We start from the raw sequence: 23,890 nt of genomic DNA on the forward strand, positions 1-23,890 counted from the left end.
CAGCACTTGGTCACTTCAGAGGTGCTGATCTATTATATTGTCCCGCTTGGTTACTGGATTTTAATTTGCTTGGATGCTATTCTTGTTTTCAGAGGATGGGGTCTGTGATATGACTTGTTTATTAGTTATTAGTGAGAAGTAGGGCTGTCACAATATCAGATTTTTGCAATATGAGGTCCGGCAGTAGTTACTGCTCACTGCATCATTGTTGTTTTTGTTCAGTTTATAATGTGTGGTAACCAGCATTAAAGGGGTCATATGATGCAATTTCAAGTTTTCCTTTCTCTTTGGAGTGTTACAAGCTGTCCGTGCATAGAAAAGATATGTTTTCAAAGTTGCAAAGACTAAAGTATCCAACCCTGAGAGATATTCTGTTCAAAAGTTAAAACTCGTTCATGTCCTCCTAAAAACGCCTCGTTTAAACACTGTGTGGAAAGATTTCCTTAACACCGCCCAAATGTTCACGCAAAGAAATAAGGCGTAACTTTGATTCTCACTGTAGTATTGTTGCTGACAGCGCCACGTCATGGAGACACGGTTTATTTTGTTGTGAAAGCGAAGTTATTTTGTTTTGGCCTTCCAGAAGAGGACACAACTGGAAATCAGTGGTTAAGTTGTGTTTACAACAATGTTCCAGAACAGCTCAACCCAAATTTTCGAGTGTGTGCAACACATATTACGGAGGACTGTTTCCTGATCCTGGGAGAGTAGCCTACAATGCCTGGGCACAAATGTTGTTTCTATAAAGTGGGGTAATATACAAGTGTAATATCACAGTCTGTACGTTTTCATATTTAAAGAATTTGCCACTGATGATTTAAACGTGAGTTTTGAGCAGTCCAGGGTAGCGCCTGTTGTTTGTTGTTTCTCTGATCACAAATGCAGACATGGTTTTATGTTTACGTGGCGCGATATTCAACTCATAAAATGACAGTAGAAGTAATTATAATCCGTAATTATGTCCCCACTGGATGCAACAAATGGCTCATTTGTAATGTGTTTTATTGTTTTCATCTCGTCGCACCGGGACATGGCATCACCGTATAGTAAGGGGCGTAACATTTCCTTTACATGCTTGAGGTATTCAGCCAATCACAATGCACTGGATAGCTGGCCAATCAGTGTACACCCTGCTTTTCAGAACGATGAGCTTTGTAATAATGTGTGTTTTTTTTTTTTAAACCTTAAACCGCATAAACGCTAAATACACAAAATAATGTTCTTTTTAGCAACGTCATATGAGCCCTTTAAGGTGCAATGCTGCCACCTACTGAGATGGAGTGTAAACCAGATGGTTAATGGTGCATATTTACAACAACAGTCTTAATGAGGCTTTTTAAATTTGTGCCAGAGAGTTAAAAATGCTACTTAACATTAATGGCAGTATAGCGTATAACAGTATATTTGAAAAAATAAAAATGGTACCATTAGGATCTGTTGAGATGCTTGAGAGAAATTGACCATTAATCTTTCCCAATCAAAAAATAATTCTCAGAAGTGAGTGGTGTCACTTGTATTTCACTATCTAATCAATTACAGATTACATAGACCAGGCAAACATTGGTCCTGGAGTGCCACTGTCCTGTAGACTTTAGCTCTAACACTAATCAAACACACCTGAACAAGCTAAACAAAGTCTTCAGGATTACTATGGCTACAGACAAGTATGGTTTTTTTTTTTCAGGGTTGGAGCTAAATTCTGCAGGACATCGGCACTTCAGGACCAAAGTTGCCTACCCCTGATATAGACATATATAGATATAATCAAATCCCACCCTACATTGTTTTCTCATTGAATAGCTGGTGTCACAGAAATAAAAATTGGTGCCATCTACCATTTTATGATGACTTAAAAAAAATATATATATATTTATACCTATATACATTTGACATACAGCTCTCTAAGTTTGACTTAAATATTAATGCACTATGGGTGTAACTTTATGTAGATCGCTCCATGCATTTGTGGATAACTCGCTGTGCATTTGTGGATTTTGAAACATTTCCAGCAGCAAGATGCTGACAATCCACAAATGTATGGACTCCACCCGCTTTCTACTCAATCCAATCAGATAATGGCCACACTTTGCTGACCAATCATAGCATGTTCTCACTATAACCAATCACGTTTTGCTTTACAGTCAGGGCGGTCTCTTCCTGAAATAACTTAATTCATAATATGCATTGGCTCAAATAAGAAATATAAGGGCCATAAAAATGTATGTTATTAGTGAGAAGTAGGGCTAAGTAGGTTAAATTGCCGTCACACAACAACGACAAAACAGCGGTTTCCAGTTTTGCAGTGAAGCAGTTTAGATGAGATGAATATGGATATATGTGCAGCTATGTGCATATAACAATGTATATAGCATTATAAATAATATTTTAAACATTAAGTTATTGCCATTGTTTGCGGAGTGTTGGAGACTTTTATTTACATTGTGCACTTGCAAAACTCCAGTAGGCTACTACACTCTGCAGTGTTGCTGAGAAGGGTACCCAGATTGCCATTTTGGCTCATAATTGATATTATAAGTGTTATTATGAAGATAAATATAAACAAGTGGTACTCCCCAGCAATCTTTTGGAAACAGTTTTTTTTTTTTTTTTTTTGTTTTTTACTACACAAACAGCACTTCAGCTCAATTCGAACGACGCGTCCATTGAATGCAGCTCCTTACATGGGCAAAATGAGTGCGCCTGCCCAGATTGTAAAGCAAAAGGTGATTGGTTATAGCAAGAATGTGCTACAATTGGTCAGTGAAGTGTGGCTGTTATTAGATTGGCTTGAGTAGGCGGTGGGTGGAGTCTATAAATTTGTGGATTGGTGTGCGTCTTGACAATAGAAATGTCTCAGTCCACAAATGCATGCAGCGATCTACAAATGCACAGGACACGATTCACAAATAAATGCCAGGCAAAGTTGTTTGTATAGAATAAAAAGATATTTGTGAATATATTTTTTTATTTGCAAGTCTCATTTTTTTATTTGTGAATTTTAATTCATGTGAAACTAAGACTTATTTGAGGATCTCGTTCTATTTATTTTGTGAATATGTTTGGTTTTTGTTAATCGCTTTAAATTTATTTGTAGATCATAATCTATTTATTTGATCTTTCTCTTGATCTTTCATCTGATGATAAAGGAAAAGTTAATGAGTGTTAGAACCTGCCTTAAAGTATGACTTTAATACACTTCTTAGATCGATATGGTTCCGTTCATAATTGCATCCCATGGGTGCCCGGGGATTGTTCCATCTACTAAGATGCTTCTAGATAACACTCCTCACAAACAGTCTACTTTTAATTAAATGTTTCCCCCTCATTACGCTTATCTGTCAGATTAAACTGGAAAAAGTTATTTGGGGCTATTTTTTAAGCACCCTTCCTTGAGCTCATTTATAACCTGTGTACATGGATTTGGCATATTTCTGCAGGCTTTTTTCAGAGGCTCCATTTACTGTAATAATAAGCGGAAGGGGGAAAATGGTGTGTGTGATTGCTATTCCCAAGAGGAGGAGAGAGCAATTACACTGGGCTAGTAGAGAGATCAGTCGTATGTGAAGTTGCTGATCATTTTTGCCAGTGCCTGTCTTACGGCTCTTGCTAGGAATAATTGGGGTGATCTGAGCCCCCAGCTTGCCTTTATGAAAGCACTAACTTGTATCAATAAAAGCCCAGACTGAGGCTAAACACTTGAGTGCAAACATTCATACACATTAAAGGGGTCATATCATGACAAATTGAATTTTTTGGAAGAGTTCAATGTACTAGAAACACATATCGTAACTCATAGCTTGAAACCCCCAATTTGAAAAGGCCATTAAAAAAAAAAAAAGTAAATAACTTGCACCAAGCTTCTGCAACTTTTTGATGTTAGTAAGATTTCAAACATTTACAAGTGTGATTTTCTTGTGGTATTTCTTTTGGTATTTTAGGCCATTTAGTTCATATTCATATTCTGGTTTGCATGTAAATTTCTCAATTTCATTATTATTTGAATAGGCAAATAAGTAGTACAGTAAAAGTCTACAAAGTTGAATAAAAGAAAAATATTAGAGTCTATCTTGTATTTAAGCCTTAAGGTTCCTGCCATATGTTTAACACGTTTCAAATTTATGTATGGGTTCCTTTCAAATTTTCAAAGAGGTTTTTATTGAAGAATGGACTCCAAGCAAAACCATGTAGAACATAATTTCATTTAACATATGACAAACCTTGATTATCTTTAAATGTTAAATGAACAGATCCTTTAATCATACATTGAACTCTTTTGGGCAGGTGGATGACATCCTTGGGGAAGAGAGTGACAATGAAAGTGAGGGAAAAGGGAAAGAGGAGAGGATGGAGGTAGAGGAAGAGAAAGATCGGCCCAACACAAGCAAGCAGAAGGCCCCAGCATCAGATCACGTCCCGCCACTGGCCACTGTTGTTGAGGAAGCAGCCCAAACATCGACCAGAGAAGAAGTCTGTGTAACAGGGAATGTGCCAAGGTAGTACACCTCCAGTGCCAGTAAAGGAAAAAAAAAATTTCTTTTTTTTTTTTTCTTGAATTGTCGAAACTCTAATGATGAATTTCATTATGGCATTCTGTGTAACTGGTAAAATGCATGAAGTGCTACATCGACAAAATAGGACTTTGTGTGATTGGGCTTTAAACCTCTTGCGTCAGTGCCGTAAGTGTTGATTAGCAACACACTGCTGTGCCCAATTTCCAGCAGGTCCTTGTACTCCCGAAGGTGCCACTATCTTCAAAAAATAACATTACCAGTTGCCATGGCAATGGTTGGAATTAGAGATCTAGCAGAAGGTTGGGTCACATCCTCTTACGTCTTCCTATCCAAGCACAAATGCCCCAACCACTGCCCTGACTGCCGTCCGACACTGGGGTAGTCGGCGGGATGTTGTCAGATCAGTGTGTGTGAGGAATTGCTTTCTGGGCCGGCCCGCTCTTGTCTGGATCAGTTAAATGAACAGAATCAGCACACTAGTCTTTTATCATATGGCTAATATTGCACCCATTTTCCACCAGAAAATTAGACCCGTCCCACTTTATCTAGTTTCTCTGCTTCCCAGCAGTCATTAGCAGTGACTCAGAGAATCACAGCGTTGTGTCTGCTGCCTGTTCCATGAATGCAGTTGCATAATCGATAGTTCAGAGCGGTGAACAATGAGATGAGTGGAAAAGAAAAATAATTTATTTTAGTGTCTCAAATTGTATATTTGTCTCCAGAAGGACCTGCATCCAGTGATTACAGCTTCTCAGAACAATCTGGTTCTCTTACCTGGTATTCTATTTTTTTTATTTTATTTTTTTATCCTTTTCACACTTTTTTGCCTGCCTCTCAAGTTGGTGAAATCAGAGGATGGTAAAGGTTTTTGCACTTACTTCATTCTTAATGACACATCCATGTTTTACTTTGAAGCTATTATTTTCGCTACATCTGAAGTCCGATTGTACAGGTTAAAACAACCTTTATTTGAGGAAGAACTTGGATTGCAGCTTTTGTTTCACTTTTGTTTTTGATTTCTTCACCTCATCAATGAAAATGTGGTTGTCGTGAACTACAGCTCTGTAATCCATTTTGCAGTTGTGCTTGTTAGTCTGTCCAATGTATTGCATTTAGGACTGCCACAGTTATTATCATGGCCAAAAGAATTCAAGACATTATAGTACTTAAGATATTATCACAATATCTGTAGAAATGTGGGGTGAAAAAATAACACAATCAGTTAAATTCACCCTTATCTTTGTGTAGATCGTGTTTTGTCTTTTTTTGGCCAATAAATCACTCCAAATTGCAAACAACTGTAGGGAGATGAGGAGAGACTTTGTTACTATAACTGTACAAAACCATACAACAAGAATTTACTAATAGTTTTCCTTCAGATTGCAACTTTTTTCTGGTACTACGGGTAGACCTCTCACGTTTGTAGATTTAAAAATGAAGAGATTAACTATTATGCTGAGGGTGTAACAAGAGTTATAGAAGCAGAAGACCTAAGGGATTGGATCGTTTAAACATGGAGAGTATGGCGATATGAAGGTGCTAAATTATGAAGGCCCTTAAAAGTGAAAAGTAAATCTTAAATTGAAACTGGTATTTAACTGGAAGTCAGTGGAGTTGTCTTAAGAAGTAGAGGCATGGTCAGTTGAAGGAGTGGTGAAGATGTGTGTAATGATCTGGGCTGCTGAATTCTGGACAATTTGAAGTTTATTTAGAAGCTTTTGTGAAATCCCACAATTGCAGTAGTCAATACGAGATGTAACTTCATGGTTTCCGCTTGTAAAAGCGTAAAAAGTCTTAAATTTAGTTGTATCAGATTTAAGGCCATAAAAAGTCTTAATTGGTACAAGAGAGTCTTAATTTTGATTTCTTAGTTTTGGGCACAGAAAGACAGTAATTGCTGTATGGTTTAATGTGACGATTAAACCTCAAAAGGGTATGATTCTTTAAATAAACATCAGTGCAGCATGTTTCAGTCTCAAGTGTTGTGCTGCTGTGTGTAAAGCTGTTATCGTGGAAACTGCTGTATTTCTGCCGTTCCAATAGCACCACTTGCTGGCAGAGCATGAATGTGTTTTAATAAACCGTCTGCTGTTTTTGTTCAGACCAATGTAAAAATCAACCCATGTTTTTACGCAGCATACATGTGCCTCAAACATTAAATTTCTGTTCATTAAACCAAAAGTCTTAACCTTGAAGGGATGGAAAAACAGCAGATTTGTCAAAAGTCAATAATTTGGTGCATACTGTACAAATAGAATAAATTTTTTCTTACTGTTAAGATTAAGAGAATTACATATAACCCATTATTTAATTTCAGATAAACAAAAGCCAAAAGAGAGGAAGGTGGCCGTGTTAAGTTAGGCTTTGAAGATAGAATTGGGTGTCATCAGCATAACTGTGAAAATATATACAGAATTTAAAGACAAAAGAAAAATTAACAGAAGAGGGCCGAAAACTGAGCCTTGAGGCACACCAGTATTAATCTAGGAGGTCAGTTATATAACATTTTAGGGATGCACCGGTTGACTGGCCATAAATCGAAACCGGACAGTTTTAGCTTAAAATACGTGATCGGCAATCAGCCAGTTTTTGTGTTTTTTTCGGCCGAAGTGAATATTGTGAATAGCACATTTTCTTTATGAAAAGAAATGATGTGTACTGCAGAGTTAGGAGGAAATAGAGCATTTCAGAAAATGACCATATGAATTTGGTTGCACTTTGCACTCTTTTGGTACATAGAACTGAAGAGTTTAAAGGAAAACCGGCCATAAATCGAAACCAGACAGTTTTAGCTTAAAATACGTGATCGGCAATCAGCCAGTTTTTGTGGTTTTTTCGGCCGAAGTGCACCCGCGTGCACATACTACATTGTAATCATTCACTATCATGTCGTTTGTGAGGAAGTATTTCAAAATCTGTGCATAGGACATGGGTAGCCATTCAGCACTGGAGGTTCAGAGCTACACGTCTGAGACACAGATAGCAGGAATCGAACAGCCGTTGGTGTACTGGCGCAAAAATAAGAGCCTTTCCTGCTCACTGAAGCTGCGCGAGAGTATCTGTACCTGTTCCTGCACAAGCAGAGACAACAGTGAAGAAATGTTCAGCTCAACTTCTCGCGTGTTGGATGACGAAACAGACTAAACTGACAAAACTGAAATGCTTTTTTTTTTTTTTTTTTTTTTGTAAAGCAGAACTTGCATACACATTTGAAAAGCCAGAAGTAAACGTCAGTTCTGTATAGGATTATTATTTTTATTTTACCTTAAAATTACATCGACTTAATTTAAATTTAAAAATCACCTGCTCTAGCACAATGAAATTATTTATTTTTCATTAGCTCAAGTAAAAAAATATAAATGTGAATCATTACCCTATTTATTTATTTTTTTTAATTGGACGAATGAAACACTTTGCATCTTTGTTTTATTCGCACCAACATTATTTGATTTTAACATTTTGGAATCATTTATTAGCATACTTTCATTAAATCTCACTAGTAAAACCCTTTTTTAAATTTAAAACCAAATTTAAAAACTAAAACAAATACTGAATGCTGATTAAGAAACTTCTTATTGAATGTGTGTTGATTGTGTTGTTTGGACTGTAGAACTATGCAGTTGTTGCCTTTAATTTCACATTAATTAATTAATTAATCTTTTAATTTAAGGCCAGTTCTATGTAGTTTCCACCCGATTCAAAAACAAAAGCTAAATGCTGATGTCTGTACCATCTGTGAACACATAAAACAGACATTACTACAGCTGCCATATAAATTATCCCCCTTTCCATACGTAATTTCTAGCTGTCTTTTCTGTCCTGTCATTAGCCATGATTTAAAGTGATTACTAATGTACATAAAGATGAAATGCAAATCATTTAAATCAGCTTATCAGCACATCTTTATGTGCAAATGTGTAATGTCTATTCATTTGAATGTAAATGTAACACTGAATGACGGCAACTCTTTTCACCATTAGCAAAGCTCTTTTCTCTGTTATGCATATATTGTGTGACAGCATTTTTGAGTAACATCCTCCCACTCAATATAATTGTCTTGTCTTTACCATAATCACACCAGCTCTTCAGCAGGACCTCATAAAAATAATTTCCTCTGCTTTAACCACTTTAAGCAAAGCGTGTCGGCTCAGAGAGAGCACTTACATTTGCTTTATTGGCCATTAGTTTCACTTGGGATCATAAAAAGTTTGTCAAACCTTAGTGGTCCAAGTTCATGTTGTCCGCTGTTATCTTTTTGCTCTAATATGTGTACCTTAAGTAGCTCCACCCTCTCATACAGAGTTTAAAATTGGCAGGAAACGGTTGCTGTAGTAGGATTCGATTCCATGGAAGCCCTCCGTATCTATACACTGTGTGCGAGTGGCTTCATGTAATGGCATTTTCATTCAAGTTTGATTTGAAATCTTTTTCCTCCTCCATGAAGCTTGCATATTTTCCACATTCAGTGAATATTGTGAATAGCACATTTTCTTTATGAATAGCAATGATGTGTACTGCAGAGCTAGGAGGAAATAGAGCATTTCAGAAAATGACCATATGAATTTGGTTGCACTTTGCACTCTTTTGGTACATAGAACAGAAGAGTTTAAAGGAAAAGTTCAACCAAAAAACGATTCTCTTAACATTCTCATCCTTATGTTGTATATATATATATATATATATATATATATATATATATATATATATATATATATATATATATATATATATATATATATATATATATGAAAGTTATTGGAAACCAGCAACTGTTTGCCTACCAAAATTCTTCATAATATCTCCTTTTGTGTTCAACAGAAGGAAGAAATTCATTAAGGTTTTGAACAACATTAGGGAGAGTAAATAATGACAAAAAGTTTGGGTGAACTGTCCCTTTTAAAGTGAACAGCTTCATATTTCATTCATGCTTGCGTATCTCTTTGGCTCTTGCTTGTCTCTTATGTTGTTCATCTTCGCACAGTTTTTGCTGCACCGTGTCATGAATAATCATCTTTTCGGTGGCAGAAATCCAGCCTGTCTTTGTCTCTGTGATAGTTACAGTGGTAATTGTCTAGCATCATACTGATGAAGCGATAACATCTGTCTGTCTGGTGGATCACAGTAATGAACTGGCTTTTGCCATGTTCAGCAAATACTGAAGTTACTGCCGAATTAAGATAAGGTCATCTGATGGTCACAAACACGCCTCCTATTGTCTCACAGAATGGCCCAGCAGTCCCGACTCAAACAACTGTGTTGCTGGCAGAGAAAATCCTCTGTGATTATGGAAGAATAGCCACTGGCAGCGGCAGGCTTTGAATAATAGAGATGGGCAAAACCGCTTATCTCAAACGCAGAGCGCACCTGAGACAAATTCCTCTGCCCGGCGGCCAAAGGTTAGCGTCCATAAATAGCACATTTTCCCACCAAGACAAGCAGCACTTTTGAATATAATCAAATCCTGTTTATGAATTATTTATTCTCAGAATATGCACATAATTTTGTGTTTCTGTGGTGTGATTTTTTTTCATCCCATATTTTAGTTGCTTCAATTTAAATTGGAAAATTTTTGTTCTTCTCTGTATATTAGATGTATCTAATAAGAAATGTGTTTCTTTGTTTAGCAAAGTAAAATGCAAGTCTTAATCACATGATTCCAGTATGTTTTAGCAAAACATACTATTTTAGTCTTTCTGCTTTAAAATCAACTGTTAAATTCAATTTTACTTGCCATTTCTTTGAAAAAAAAATTTTTATACATTAAATATTCAAACATTGACAAAACTAAGAATGCATAATGTTATATTTGTGTCCGATACCTGTAAACCAATTTGAATATTTTTTATGTTGATCAGTAACTGATACTATTCTGTACTATTTAGTTTATATATTAGATATAAGAGAATTTTAAGCATTACAACTTATAATGTATTGGGTGACAAACGGGTATTAATTTGAGATTTGTTAAAGATTACATGCAAGATTAAATATAGTGTTATAAAAATTATTGGTATAAAAAAATTATTTGACAAAAGCAGTGAAGTACCTTTTTTAAAATGAATCACTCTAGCCACTTCTTTTGCAACCAACTGTTGGCTGGGAAAGTAAATGAAGTAATAATTGTTGAACAGCTGACAGAACACACCAACAAATAATGATTTTCTATAGAATTTTCACACTAGATGCCATTATATTGGACAACAATTTGTTTGTTGTTGATATTTGTTACTGATGAGCTATTACTATTCCTGTTTTCCTAGAAAGAAAAACATTAAATTGAACGAAAGAAAAAAATAGCTGAAAGTGTTCTGAACTCTGTTGAAAAGACATATAAACAGATAGAGAGATGGAGAAGGTCTATTGGTTAGTGATAGGACAAGCTAATGTCACTTGAAACTCACTGCATCCTCCTCTGCTCTACTTCACATGTCCTCGTCCTCCTCTGCATCTCCAGAGCTCCTGTAATTGCAATCAGTCTCCACTCAATGTCCTGTGTGGTTGAGATGATTTGATTTGCGTCATTGGCCGCTGTAGAGAGTCAAGAAGGTTTGGCTGTTGATTTCGAGGGCTCTTCGTTGATCAGTGTGTGGGCACTAAAGCCATCGCTTATATGATTGTCATTGAACAAGTTATGAACATCATAATTGAACCATAAAACAGTACACAGCAACTGCTGTTACGCAGGCTCACCATTCACTCATGTCAAGTTTGAGCTCAAGTACTATAAAATGCAAAAGTCTTGTGGTCTTGTATTTCTGTAACCTTTATTTCCACTTTCATTTATTGCATTCTCCACCAATATAGACTTTTTTCCATTTTGTGCTAAGTTTTGCACACATTCAGTAAAAACAATCCAAATTTTCAACTGGTAGAGAAAATTTAGTTTGGCATTATTTACATGTGACAGCTTTGAGAAGTATGCAGTTATACATAAATGTCGATAAAAGCTAAAATGTATATCTCAATATTCCTAAAATTTTGGTTAAAGACACGATGTGACGTGGCGAGTCTGTGGCGTGCGTGTCATTGGAAACAGTGTGCTCAGTAATTAAAGAGACTGGGCGGTGTTTCTGTTATTTGCTTTGTGACATCCATAACGGGAAACGCAGAATCATCAGAACACCGGCGGAAGGCTGCTGACATCGCTTGGTCACGTGTTGCACCAGAACCGTTTTCGAAACTGAAACTTAGAAAATGCTCACGGTTCTGGTTCTTTTAAAAAAACAGAAACTGTTCTGAATAAGAACTGGTTCACGGTTCCAAACCCTGCACAGGAATAAGTTACATTTTAAAATATATCACAATAGAAAAAAAGAATAGAAAATAGAAATATGAAAAGGTTATTTTAAATTGTAAAAAATATTTTGCATTACTGTTTTTACTGTGTTTTTAATTGAATAAATGCAACCTTAGTGAACAGAAGAGACAAAAGCATTGAACATTTAACTGATCCCAAACATTTGATTGGAAAATTGGAATACTGTTTCCTCAATGTAAACTTTAAATGTATCTTTCTAGTTGAGTATTTTAGATTCGATTAGATTAAACTTTGTCATTGCACATGTGGGTACAAGGCAACAAGGATACAGCATAACATTAGGGAAGTGAGGAGAAAAAAAACAACACCCAGACTATGCACCTTTGGGAGTACAGTGTGAGAACAGGAAAAACACCTCAGCAACAAAAGCTCATAATCAATACAGCATAAACACACAATTTTGCAACAGGGGAGGGGAAAAAGGGGGGTGGAGGTAATCCAGCGCAGTCAAGCAGCTGTCCAGTCCATCGGCCCTATGGCGCTGGTCACAGACCTGGCATTCAAATCTAGTGCCTCAGTCTGCAGATTGTGATAGCGTCAGAGCAAGTTCTCATGGACACAGCCTTGGTCAGGTCCCAGACAGAGTCAACATTCAGCAGGTGTCTGAGGAAGAGGGGGGAGGAACACAAGAGCGTCTCGCTGCAGTGCTCTTCCGGGGGTTGTTGTTCCCAACATTGGCCTTGGCTGAGGCCAGTGCTGGTAGAGGGGAGCCGAAAGAAGATAAGATTGCGATTGTTTGGTCTTAGGACGAGTAGCCGCATTACAATTTACCGGTCACTCTCTTTGTCCATTCTTGTCTCCAAATCTATCCAATTTACTTTGCAAAGTCGTGAACTTCTCCTTAATGGTATCCATATTGTGGTTAATAGTTTCCGTCTCAGTGCTGACCACTCTGCCCACTGCTTCAATCATGACGGGCAGGCTTTGGACAGCTTTTCCCGTTTTCTGAATTATTCGATATCCCATGACAAATCCAATCAGCAGAAGACCTGTTATCATGGTTCCGAATAGGTAAATATCTTCAATGTCCTCCACGAAGAGAGCCGCCAGACACACGACCCGCCATCTCTCCCACGCGTCAATCGTGTATCCAGATGCGTACACTCCGGCAGGGCAGTCAGGCTCCCCCGAACCCAAGCTTCTCGTCAAGAATATGGTGTCAATTGCGCTGAGAGACCAGTTGATCAAATCCATGATTTTTCAGTTTGGAGAGCAGTGCAGAGAGAGTCTCTCAGAAGTATTTGACAATAGACGAGAGAGCAAGCAGGGAAGGTAAGGGGAGGAGAGGGAGAGAATGTGTCTACCTTCGCTGAGAGCCACAGAAGAATTGCCGCGCTTCCATCAAAATTACCCAGAACAATTGTACAAGGAACTTTTTTTCCCCCAGGAACTATTTATCAGTCCTTTTCGGGGTCCGCTAGCGTTTCTCTATACAAAGTACGCAAGTTTCGGACTTGCATCCTCGGTAGTTCGGACTTTGCGAGTTCGACTTGGGAGTGTGATCACCCGCGGACTGGAGGACGCAAGTACAGTAAAATTTCTGCCAACAGCAGCTTGCTTAATAACATCAGTCAGCTCACCTTGTCTACTGCTATTTTCCTCACTGTATATTTACAATAAGACGAAATATGATATCAAATACTGCTGCCTCCTTTCGTTTTCATTTAAACATATTGATAGCCACAGAAATGTAGTTTAGGGAAATGTGTATATATAGAGCCTACATTACAATGAAACAAAATATTATATCAATAGCCTCTTTTTATTTTCATTTTAACATATTAAGTTTAATTGAATAAAGACCAAAGATTACCTGTTCGATTTACCCAAAACAAATTATAATTTGTTTAACCACTAAAGAGACATCAGAGCCAGCGGCACGTGTCAGAAGGACTAGCCGAGGTGAGAGTGCTCTCGTCTGTAAACATGATCGTCTCTGAAATCGGTTGAAACATATTTTTAAATTGGCGCTTTCTTTATAAATAAACCGCAGATTTGAGTTTTAAACAATTACATTTTTGCCTGAAATACTTTTAAAAACTCCATTTAATGACACCATAACAGTAATATTTTGAAAATGATCCGAATAAATGGTGGTTGAAATCACAATGCTGCGTGAACTCAACCAATCAGGATGTTTAGCGCCCAAGTCCCGCCCCCAAAAGTTCCGGAACTTAACCAATCAGGATGTTTAGCGCCCAAGTCCCGCCCCCAAAAGTTCCGGAACTTTGAAAAAAGTACTACCTCGCCAGCAGGGACTTTCTGAGGGGCAATTTTTTACTCCAAACTTTATTTAGATCCTGGTTCCTGCGGTGTAAACACACCAAGAACCAGCCCACAGTCCCTAGTTCCTGGGTAAAGTGCCAGTGGTGGAAATGCGGCCTATGATGAACATTTTATTCAGTTCTGAACCATCAAGTCGTTTGCCTGGTTTCACATTTTTGACAGCGGTTCTTTGCCCACTTAAAACTTTCATTTCATTGCTTCATTTCAAAATGGACATTAGTGAAATGGAAAATAATAGTTGATCCTGTAAATGCTCATTGTGTGCAATCAGTCAAGAATTAATTTCCAGCTAATAGATACTAGTGTGTGCTAATAGTTCAGTGACTTTTAGCTGTTCAGAGAGAAATATAAATATGAGGTCATAATAAATTGATCATTAAATCTTTTGATCAAAGTTATTATTATTTTTTTTTTTTGTAAGTTGATAATTATGTTTAAGTTAATGATTTAGTTGAAATGCATGAAAGCAATGTTCCTCTAATGCTTATAGAAAAATCATCTATTGAGATCTGAGTTGCCATTATGCTTGAGTATGCCTTAGATGTGAAGTTCTTGCTGGATTGATTTAAAAGATGACGTTCTGAAGGCCACATCACCTTCAGCTGTCAGTCATGTGTGTCATTGTTCATCTGACAGTTGTTGACCTCACTTATAATGTCTTCATTCTTCACATTGACCATACTGATTCACACACAGACGCTCTGTGTTTCTATAGCAGCGCTGTTTCCTGTCTCTTCCTCTCTGATACTGTCAGACTCGTGTTGTTTGTGATATTTAAACATGTACTGGCTTCTTATTTCATCCCCTCTCTGCTGTCTGACATCCTCTGTAAATTACTGCAGCTAATATCATTTTGGTTTCCTCCGTCTGTCTGTAGAGGGAAGTATCGAAGTGCTGTATGTCACATTTATTCCATTTTTATTTTGGTCCTTTCATTCCTTTCTTTTTTTTTTTTTTACTTTTGTTCTTATCAAGTTAAGCCAGAATTATCATATTTATCAATGCCAATGCAATAACGATTCAAGAAAGAGACATTTAGGGTGTAACTGTTTTTTTTTTCTTTACAAGCATTTTTGGCTCTGTTCATGAAGAGTAGTGATAAAGCTGGTCATATAATATGTATTTAACTGGTTTATGCCACATTTCCAGCCGAATATCTCTAAATGTGTATCTCCACACCTCAGACCCTGCTTGTATTCACAAACCTGAAGGGCAATAAAAGATCCAGCTTAAAAGACGATTGTAGGTCCCAGTTTGCGTCCTTCTTAATTTGCATTATTAGACAGTGTTCCCTCATTCTTTAATTACATTCTATCTGTTGTTGTGCTCTGAAATCAGATCTCTCTTGTGTATTAGCGGTCTAATCTTTTCCCCTGTAATCCGTCTCTCTTATTATAGAAAGCAGTTTTGAGCAAACCTTCAGTTACTCAGCGTTAAATGCTTTTTTGTAATCGTTTGGAGCAATTATAATCCATACATTAAGTTCTTGCTATCTTGAAGGCTTTTTCTTGAAAGATACATGTTCATGTGGTCTTTCATTGTTGTACAAGCTTGCGTTCAATTCCTCCTGCGGCCTGTAATGTGCAAATCAATACTCCTCGACCATGCCTCAAAGGGTCAGGCGTCCATATGCAATCTACAGACAATTTCAGCTTTTTATATATATATACACACAGAAGGAAAGATTTCATGAAGTGGTGGCAAGCTGATTGTCTCTTGCTCTTTACTGTTAGTTACAGCATGAAATAAACATGAAGAAACATCATAATGTGTTGAAAAACTTTACAGCTTACTGAAATGGGTCATGTCTCAGATAATCATTCAGTCAGTGTTTTAATCACTGAAAGACGTCTGTTTCAATTGCGAAATAAACTGATTCATGTATTCATTATATTATGTATTCATTACATTGATATGTAACTTCTTATCTTTAATGTACATTTAAATAAATCTGTCATAAAAATAATTTATTATAGACACTGTTTAAAAGTTTGTTTCAACAAAGAATTGGAGTAAAAACTTAATTATAATCTAAAAAGCTGATATTAAAACTGCCTTGTGTGCAATTTAAATGTTTACATGCAACTTATTTTTATGTAAGTTTATTAAATATATGTGATTATTAATATATAATTAAACCTTAGTGTTGATTTCCTTTTTTTTTTTTTTTTTTTTTTGCTAAATGAAACCTTCAGTTTTGGGTTTAGTTAAAAGAATATTAAGTTTTTAATAATAATTATTATTACTTTATAGTCATATATATACTGTATATATGCAGTTTTTAACCCTGCAAACCAGCACCTCAAGCCTGGAGCTTTTTTTAAATGTTTATTTCTATTTTAGATTTTGTAAAAAAAAAAAAAAAAAAAAAAAATCACATTAATTTGCTGTCCTAATTTGGGATTAAATCACTATCCTTAAGTATAAGCAATAGTATAATGATACATGCCTTAAAAATTATAAAAATAAATATATAGAAAAACTGTAGGGTGAAATAATTCCATAACTGTTATGAGGCCAAACACAGGCTGCATGGAGGCTCTCTGCTGTGGGGTAATGGTTTAACACAATTAAACCTCTGTCAAGCTTCTCAGCTTGAAGCCCTAAAATGACATGAAACAAGAGTAGGTCTTCCTCCCAACCCTTTTGAGATGGCAGCATTGTAGTCCTTCACTTCAGAAGAACTTCCTTCTGCCTTGAAACTGTGAGAGAAGAAAGAACAACCAATTTACACGACTGCCAAGAGAAAATCACACTCTTGCCGGGGTTAATTAGGCCTGTGTTTCTGTCACTCCACTGAAGAAAGGACGTTCTCTGGCTTATGGCAGATGACCTATTTAACATATTACATATACACTGAAAGGTAATACAGATGTGACCATTTTTAATAAAAGGCTTGTTTACTTACACAAGCTAAAGTGTGTAAGTAAACATTATTAATAGAGGAAATGAGCAATATGGCCAGAGGTGTAGTGTTCCTGATTTCTCATTTACAGCATTTTGGCATTCAGAGGTTAACCTGAAAATCTCCATTTACCAAATGTTAAATACATTAATAATTCAGAAAGCATAATTTTGACAGATAAAGGGTGAGGCATGTGAACTGTTGCATTGCCCTAGAAACATTCCCACAGTAGAAGATGCTAATACGGATCAGGTCTAGCTTGTCGGGTGAAGGATCTCAGAACAAATTCTCCATTTTATAAAGGAACGGAGCCCAGAGCAAACATACAGTCGAGGGCTCCTGATTCCACTGGTGCGTCTGAATCGTGAGAGCATTTAGAAGTGAAGAGATTTAGAAAAAAAAAGTTTTAAGGCTCTCCATGAGAGCAGACAAGGAAAGTTAGAGAGACGGAAGTGAAATAAAAACTGTACTAAAACTAAAATAAAAATAAATTAAGCCTAAATAGTAATATAAAAAAAAACTGAAATGATGGCAAATTAAACTAAACACGGAAACTGAAAACATAAAAACAAAAAAATATATTTTTTAAAACTGCAATGGTGTATGAACACCAAAGTGAAGCAAATGATTTGCATTGCGTTACATTACATTTACATTTACATTTATTAATTTAGCAGACACTTTTATCCAAAGCGACTTACAGATGAAGACAGTGGAAGCAATCAAGAGCAATGATATAGAAGTGCTATAACAAGTCTCAGTTAGGTTAACACAGTACACCTAGCATGGGATTTTAAATAATATAATAAATAAAAAGAAAACAGATCGAATAAAAAATAAAAGAATAGAGCAAGCTAGTTAGAGGTCTTTATACATACACACACACACATACATATACAATTGCATAATAAATGAAAAGAAAATAGAATACAAAAAGATTAGAAAGGTAGTTAGATTTTTAAAGAATAGAATTAGAATAGTGAGTGTTAAAGTTAGAGGGTCAAATAAAGATGGAAGAGATGGGTTTTAAGCCGATTTTTGAAGATGGCTAAGGACACAGCTGCTCGGATTGAGCGGGGAGTTCATTCCACCAGAAGGGAACATTTAATTTAAAAGTCCGTAAAAGTGACTTTGTGCTTCTTTGGAATGGCACCATCAAGCGACGTTCACTTATAGAACGCAAGCTTCTAGAGGGCACATAAGTCTGAAGTAACAAATTTAGGTAAATGGGTGCAGAGCCAGTGGTAGTTTTGTAGGCAAACATTAATGCCTTGAATTTTATGTGAGCAGCTATTGGAAGCCAGTGCAAATTGATAAACAGAGGTGTGACGTGTATTCTTTTTGGCTAAAAAAAATTAATCTTGCTGCCGCGTTCTGAATTAATTGTAAAGGTTTGATAGAACTGGCTGGAAGACCTGTCAAGAGGACATTGCAATAGTCCAGCCTGGACAGAACAAGAGCCTGAACCAGGAGTTGTGCAGCATGTTCCAAAAGAAAGGGCCTGATCTTTTTGATGTTGAATAAAGCAAATCTGCAGGATCGGACAGTTTTAGCAATGGGGTCTGAGAAAGTCAGCTGATCATCAATCATAACTCCAAGGCTTCTAGCTGTTTTTGAAGGAGTTATGGTTGATGTGCCTAACTTGATGGTGAAATTGTGATGGAACGATGGGTTTGCTGGAATCACAAGCAAGTTCTGTCTTGGCAAGGTTGAGTTGAAGGGGATGGTCCATCATCCAGGAAGAAATGTCTGTTAGACAAGCTGAGATGCGAATAGCTACCGTCGGATCATAAGGATGGAATGAGAGGTAGAGTTGAGTGTCATCAGCATAGCAGTGGTATTAAAAGCCATGTTTCTGAATTACAGAACCTAATGATGCCATGTAGACAGAGAAGAGAGGTGGTCCAAGAACTGAGCCCTGAGGCACCCCAGTAGTTAAATGTTGAGACTTTGACACCTCACCTCTCCAAGATACTTTGAAGGACCTATCTGATAGGTAAGACTCAAACCATTGAAGTGTGGTTCCTGAGATGCCATGCGTTACTCTAGATTACTTGCAGGATGTTTTTCACTTTATTTCCGTGAATAAAAACTTCACGCATGCTCTCTATTTCTGATACAGCTGAACGTGTCAAACCGGATGTCAGTAAGCTTTTGATATTGTCTCTCGGCATGATCGATTGCCCAGTTTGCGTCATTCACATAAGATTGGCTTGCTCGACAATGCATCATGTGAATTTTCTGCTTGAGTTGAAATTGTGGCGAATAACATGGGTTCAAGGCAATCACCTAATTTGGGCCATTCGTGTCTCCCAATGACTTTGCTTACATACATTGACTTTGTATGTAATCTACTCATGCAAATAATAAAATGTCCCTTCTGGTGTGCACACCATAACTATATGAAGATAAAATAACACTTTTATTAACGTATAATATTACAAAATATTTTTAATTGAAGTAAATGCTGTTCCTTTAAACTTTTGATTCACCAAGGAATTCAGAAATAAATAGCAGTTTCTTCAAAAATATTGTTTTATTATTATTATAGATTGTTTGTAGCACAGCCTCTGGTGGTTTATTCTCAGGGGAAACTTGTACGACATTTGTGCTGACAGATGCAGCTGCTACAGGGCAAAACCCTGTGGCTCTGAGCAAAGATGAAAACCTCTGAAGAGCTTCTTCTATTCCTTTTGCTATAACTACTTTGTCTTCCTCAATCACACAAACAGCCGCTGGCAGAATCAATGGGGATTCATGTACCGTACATTGGGAATTCTGTACCAGAGCTTCTTTAGATGGGAATCTGGATTTCAGCATAAATGAGGAGGAATTAGCCTTGGTTAGAGGAGGGGCTGAGTTCCCTCCAGATCATTACACACACACGTTCCTGAACCAGCAGCTGACAGACGTGCTCTCTGAAGGATGCGTATAATGAAGGACCTGTGTCTCCCGCCCTGATATAAAATATTAACCTGAGCTCATTTTGGGCCGATAGATCAGAGTACAAATCAAGGAGAGAGAGAGAAAGTCTTATGATTGTTCACAGAAAGTCTGGTCCACTGGTAATGAATATTGTTAATTTACAGTACCGGTATATGGTTTTATACCTCCTACCAGCCGTTTGGCTGTCAAACGTTCATGTGTAATTTGTCTTCCATTGCTCTGATTACTTGTGTACAGCAGGGGGTTTCACACCGCAAATGCTCACACACACCTGCTGATATTTCCCAGGATGGCACTCATTGTTTTTTCCTCTTATGAATATTGACATTGTGATTTCACACATGTCTGTCAGCGCAGTAATGATGCAGAAACATTCTCCTGGCGACTGACAATCTGCTGTTAGTCATGTCAGGTTCAGCCATCAAAGCACACTGAGTCTGTTCAACAAATCGTTTTACAACTTCCTATAATTATTTTTTTCTTTCTTTTTAGTTAGTCTATTATCTTGATGCAAACTTCTCTTGTCCTTCTCTTCAAGTCTAATGCGTTAAACCAACAATGACTTCCAGTTCGTAAACAGATGTAACAAATAATTAGATGCAGAGTAAAAAAGTAATGATTCCTTTTAATTAAACCAGATCTGTTATTCAGAATCAGCTAGTTCAAGTAATTTAGCAAGTTTTACTTTAAACTGGTGCTTTACCCAAAAGCAGTTGACCTACAAGACAACCGACCAAAGTAGAATGTCCACCATAACACCTATTGGTTGCAACTTACTTTACATTTTGAATTGCCGAAACTCTAGTAGCACTAGTAGAACAGCAAGTAGCACTTATTTTGAGTATGTCTCAGGCTTGCTAGCATGCTAAAACCTGGAAGTTGTGCCTCTAAATTCACCCCTTTACACCACATCTCAAAATATTTTTACCTTTTACTGACATAAAATACATCAGTAGTACACCCTTTTTATTTTTTTATTTTTATTTTGGCATGTACTTATTTTGAAAAGGTGGTTGTTAAGTGGTTAAATTGGACTTTACTGAAGAAACTGTAGTGTAGTTTGATTATAGTTAATATGCATTAAGCTTTTTAAATCTAGGGATTTTAGTCTTCAAAGTTCATAAGTTTTTTTTTTTTTTTTTTTGATCATAAACTTTGGTTGGTCTCAGACATTATTTTCTGCAATTATTCAAAAAGTCGTTTTAAAAAAAACTTATTGGTTTTGTTTTGAGGGATCTTACAAAATTATGTAATCCAAACAGAATTTTTATTAACAATAATATAAAACAAAATCATACAGAATTTTAACAGCCATTTTTTTGTTAATGTTAATAGATAAAAATGATTGGATTATAGGTATTGGCCAGAATTTTTATATTGGTGGATCTCAGTATTATATTTGTCTGTTGTGAGATGGAGGTGATCAGCCTGTGACATTGCTGAGGGGTTATTGAAGCCCAGGTTGCTTTGATAGCAGCCTTCAGCTCCTCTGTATTGTTTGTCAGATGTTATTTATCTTCCTCTACACAATACCACACAGATTCTCTGTGAGGTGAGATGGCTGGCCAATCAAGCACAGTAAAATCATGGTCAGCAAACCACTTCAAAGTGGTTTTGGCACTGTGGGTAGGTGCTAAAGTCCTGCTGCAAAATGAAGCTTGTCAGCAGATGGAATCTTAAAGTGCTCCAAAATCTCCCGGTAGATGGCTGCATTGACTTTGGACTTGATAAAACACAATGAACCAACACCAGCAGATGCTACGGCACCCAAATAATCTCTGACTTCAGAAACTTCACACTGGACTTCAAGCAGGATGGATTCTGTGCCTCTTCAGTCTTCCTCCAGACTCCAGACGTTGATTTCCAAATGAAATGCTACATTTACTTTCATCTGTGAAGAGGACTGACTCCGGCTTCAGTCCACTCCTCGTGAAGCTCTCCCAAGTTCTTGAATCGGCCTTTCCTGACAATCTTCCCAAGGCTGTGGTTATCCATGTTGCTTGTGCTCCTTTTCCTACCACACTTTTTCCTTCCAGTCAACTTTCTATGAATATATTTTGATACAGCACTCTGTGAACAGCCAGCCCTTTCAGCAATGACTTTCTGTGGCTTACCCTCCTTGTGGAGGGTGTTGATGATTGTCTCTTGGACAAATGTGAATTCAGTAGAACAGTAGAAACTAGCCCAAGAGGTATATAGAATATTCAATTTTGTTGAGATACTGAATTTTTTATGTTCCTAAGCTGCAAATCATAACTTTTGAAATATTTTAGTTTGTGTGCAATGAATTTAGAATATAAGAAAGTTCGTTTTTTTTTTTTAATTAAATTACAAAAAAAAAAAGACCTTTTCCATTTTTTTTACATTTTTTTGAGATGCAGCTGTAAAACATGAAGGCAGGCTAGTTGACTAAATGTTTAGACATCCCACTGACTAGTCTAATCAAGTCTAGTCAAATAGATCTCCTGTGCTGGATGCTAGACTCACCAGCCTAAACTTTTGAATGGTAGTGTCCGTTCATTCATTTAGTCTAGTGTTTTTCTATGAGTATTTTTAACATATTTTGGAGTCATAATGTGCTCATTAGTGGAGAAAAAGGACCTAGATTTTTATTTGAAATGGGATATTGCTTGAGTTTATTCCCCTGTGCCTTAACATTTTGAATCAGTCCTGCTCATTAATATCCTAAAATAATGCCAAACCAGGCTAATAACGTTTTGAAGAGAGCAGAAAAGGGAATTGGAGCAGATCTCAGTGGATGGATCAGAATTGGTGTGTGGTGCTTTTCTGTACTGCTAGAGCTCTTGAATGTGCTTGAGGCCGCATTGGTGATAGATGCTGTGTTCATGAGAAAATCAATCAGCCGCTGGGTGACGGACGGCATGATGGGGCCATATTTGTTGATGGAGTCCAGAGTTAGTGCTGAGGAATAAACATTACTAGGCATGAGGGATGGAGCACAGTGTAAGAAATCACTGTGAGAGTGAGTGAACAAGCAGTCAACTTCACAGGTTTTTATACTTTGATTATTTTCATGCAATAACCAAATAAACCTAAATATGAACAGACAAAAATGTGCTTGAACAGAAAGCAGCTGTAGTATCAAATGAAGACTTAATGTTTGTGTCAGTGTCCCTGCTGGTCCTGAAAAAGTCTTAAAATTCAGATTTATCAAATTGAAGGGTTTAAGTGATATAATAAAAGTCTCAATTATCATTGAAGAGTTCTTGTATTTTGGAACTGTAAAACAAAAGTAAAGCTATGGCATACATTTAAAAACCACTTTTGCTATTTGTCGCTTCTAGTTGCACATTCGGTTTACAATCAACAAAAAATGTCAAACTATTGCTTATAGTCTACTTTTGATAAATTATTCGAGAGTTTACTTCATGCTGTTTATATTGATGGTTGTATCTTTGAATAAGTAGCTTGGAGCAGTAATGCATAGATGTTTCAAAATTAGAGTCACAGTGCATTTCTGGCTTGTTTATAATTAAAGGTCTTGTATTATGCATCTTTCTTGCTATAATTGGTAATTTGGTTACACAATAAACTGCATATGGGATTTAATTCAACATTCACACTTTAGTAGCTCACAGGAAGGAAAGACTAAACATTATACGACACATTCAGTATATACATTTTATGAGTACTGACACAATAAACTGGTTATTAAATTTCTTTAAACACATTATTGCAGCAGCAAATCCAGTCTGTCCAATATGTTATGTAAGGGATAATGTACGTCCAGCCAGTTGTTCTCACAGAATAAACCCTGACAGGGTGATCAGGACCCCTACACAAAGCAGAGTAGTCTTGCATCAGTCTGAAGGGGTTATTATTACACGGCTATCCAACATATTACACGGCTACTTGCCACATAAGTAAATAATTAGATGCAAAATATTGATTTGAGTTTAAATA

At 36.7% G+C, this 23,890-nt stretch overlaps 1 protein-coding gene across 2 annotated transcripts in view; it reads left to right on the plus strand.

Moving 5' to 3' along the window:
* The window catches only part of LOC127935282 (RNA polymerase II subunit A C-terminal domain phosphatase), a 103,119-nt gene that overhangs the window by 56,663 nt on the left and 22,566 nt on the right, over nucleotides 1-23,890 (plus strand). The window contains exon 12 of one of the 2 annotated variants that reach the window (XM_052532990.1): nucleotides 4,282-4,493. The exons of the other annotated variant lie outside the window; for it this stretch is intronic. Coding sequence (XP_052388950.1) covers nucleotides 4,282-4,493 — 212 coding nt within the window. The remainder of the gene's footprint in view (nucleotides 1-4,281; nucleotides 4,494-23,890) is intronic. 2 annotated transcript variants of the gene reach the window in all.

This window comes from Carassius gibelio, chromosome A19 (genome assembly GCF_023724105.1).
Source record: "Carassius gibelio isolate Cgi1373 ecotype wild population from Czech Republic chromosome A19, carGib1.2-hapl.c, whole genome shotgun sequence".
Lineage (NCBI taxonomy): Eukaryota > Metazoa > Chordata > Actinopteri > Cypriniformes > Cyprinidae > Carassius > Carassius gibelio.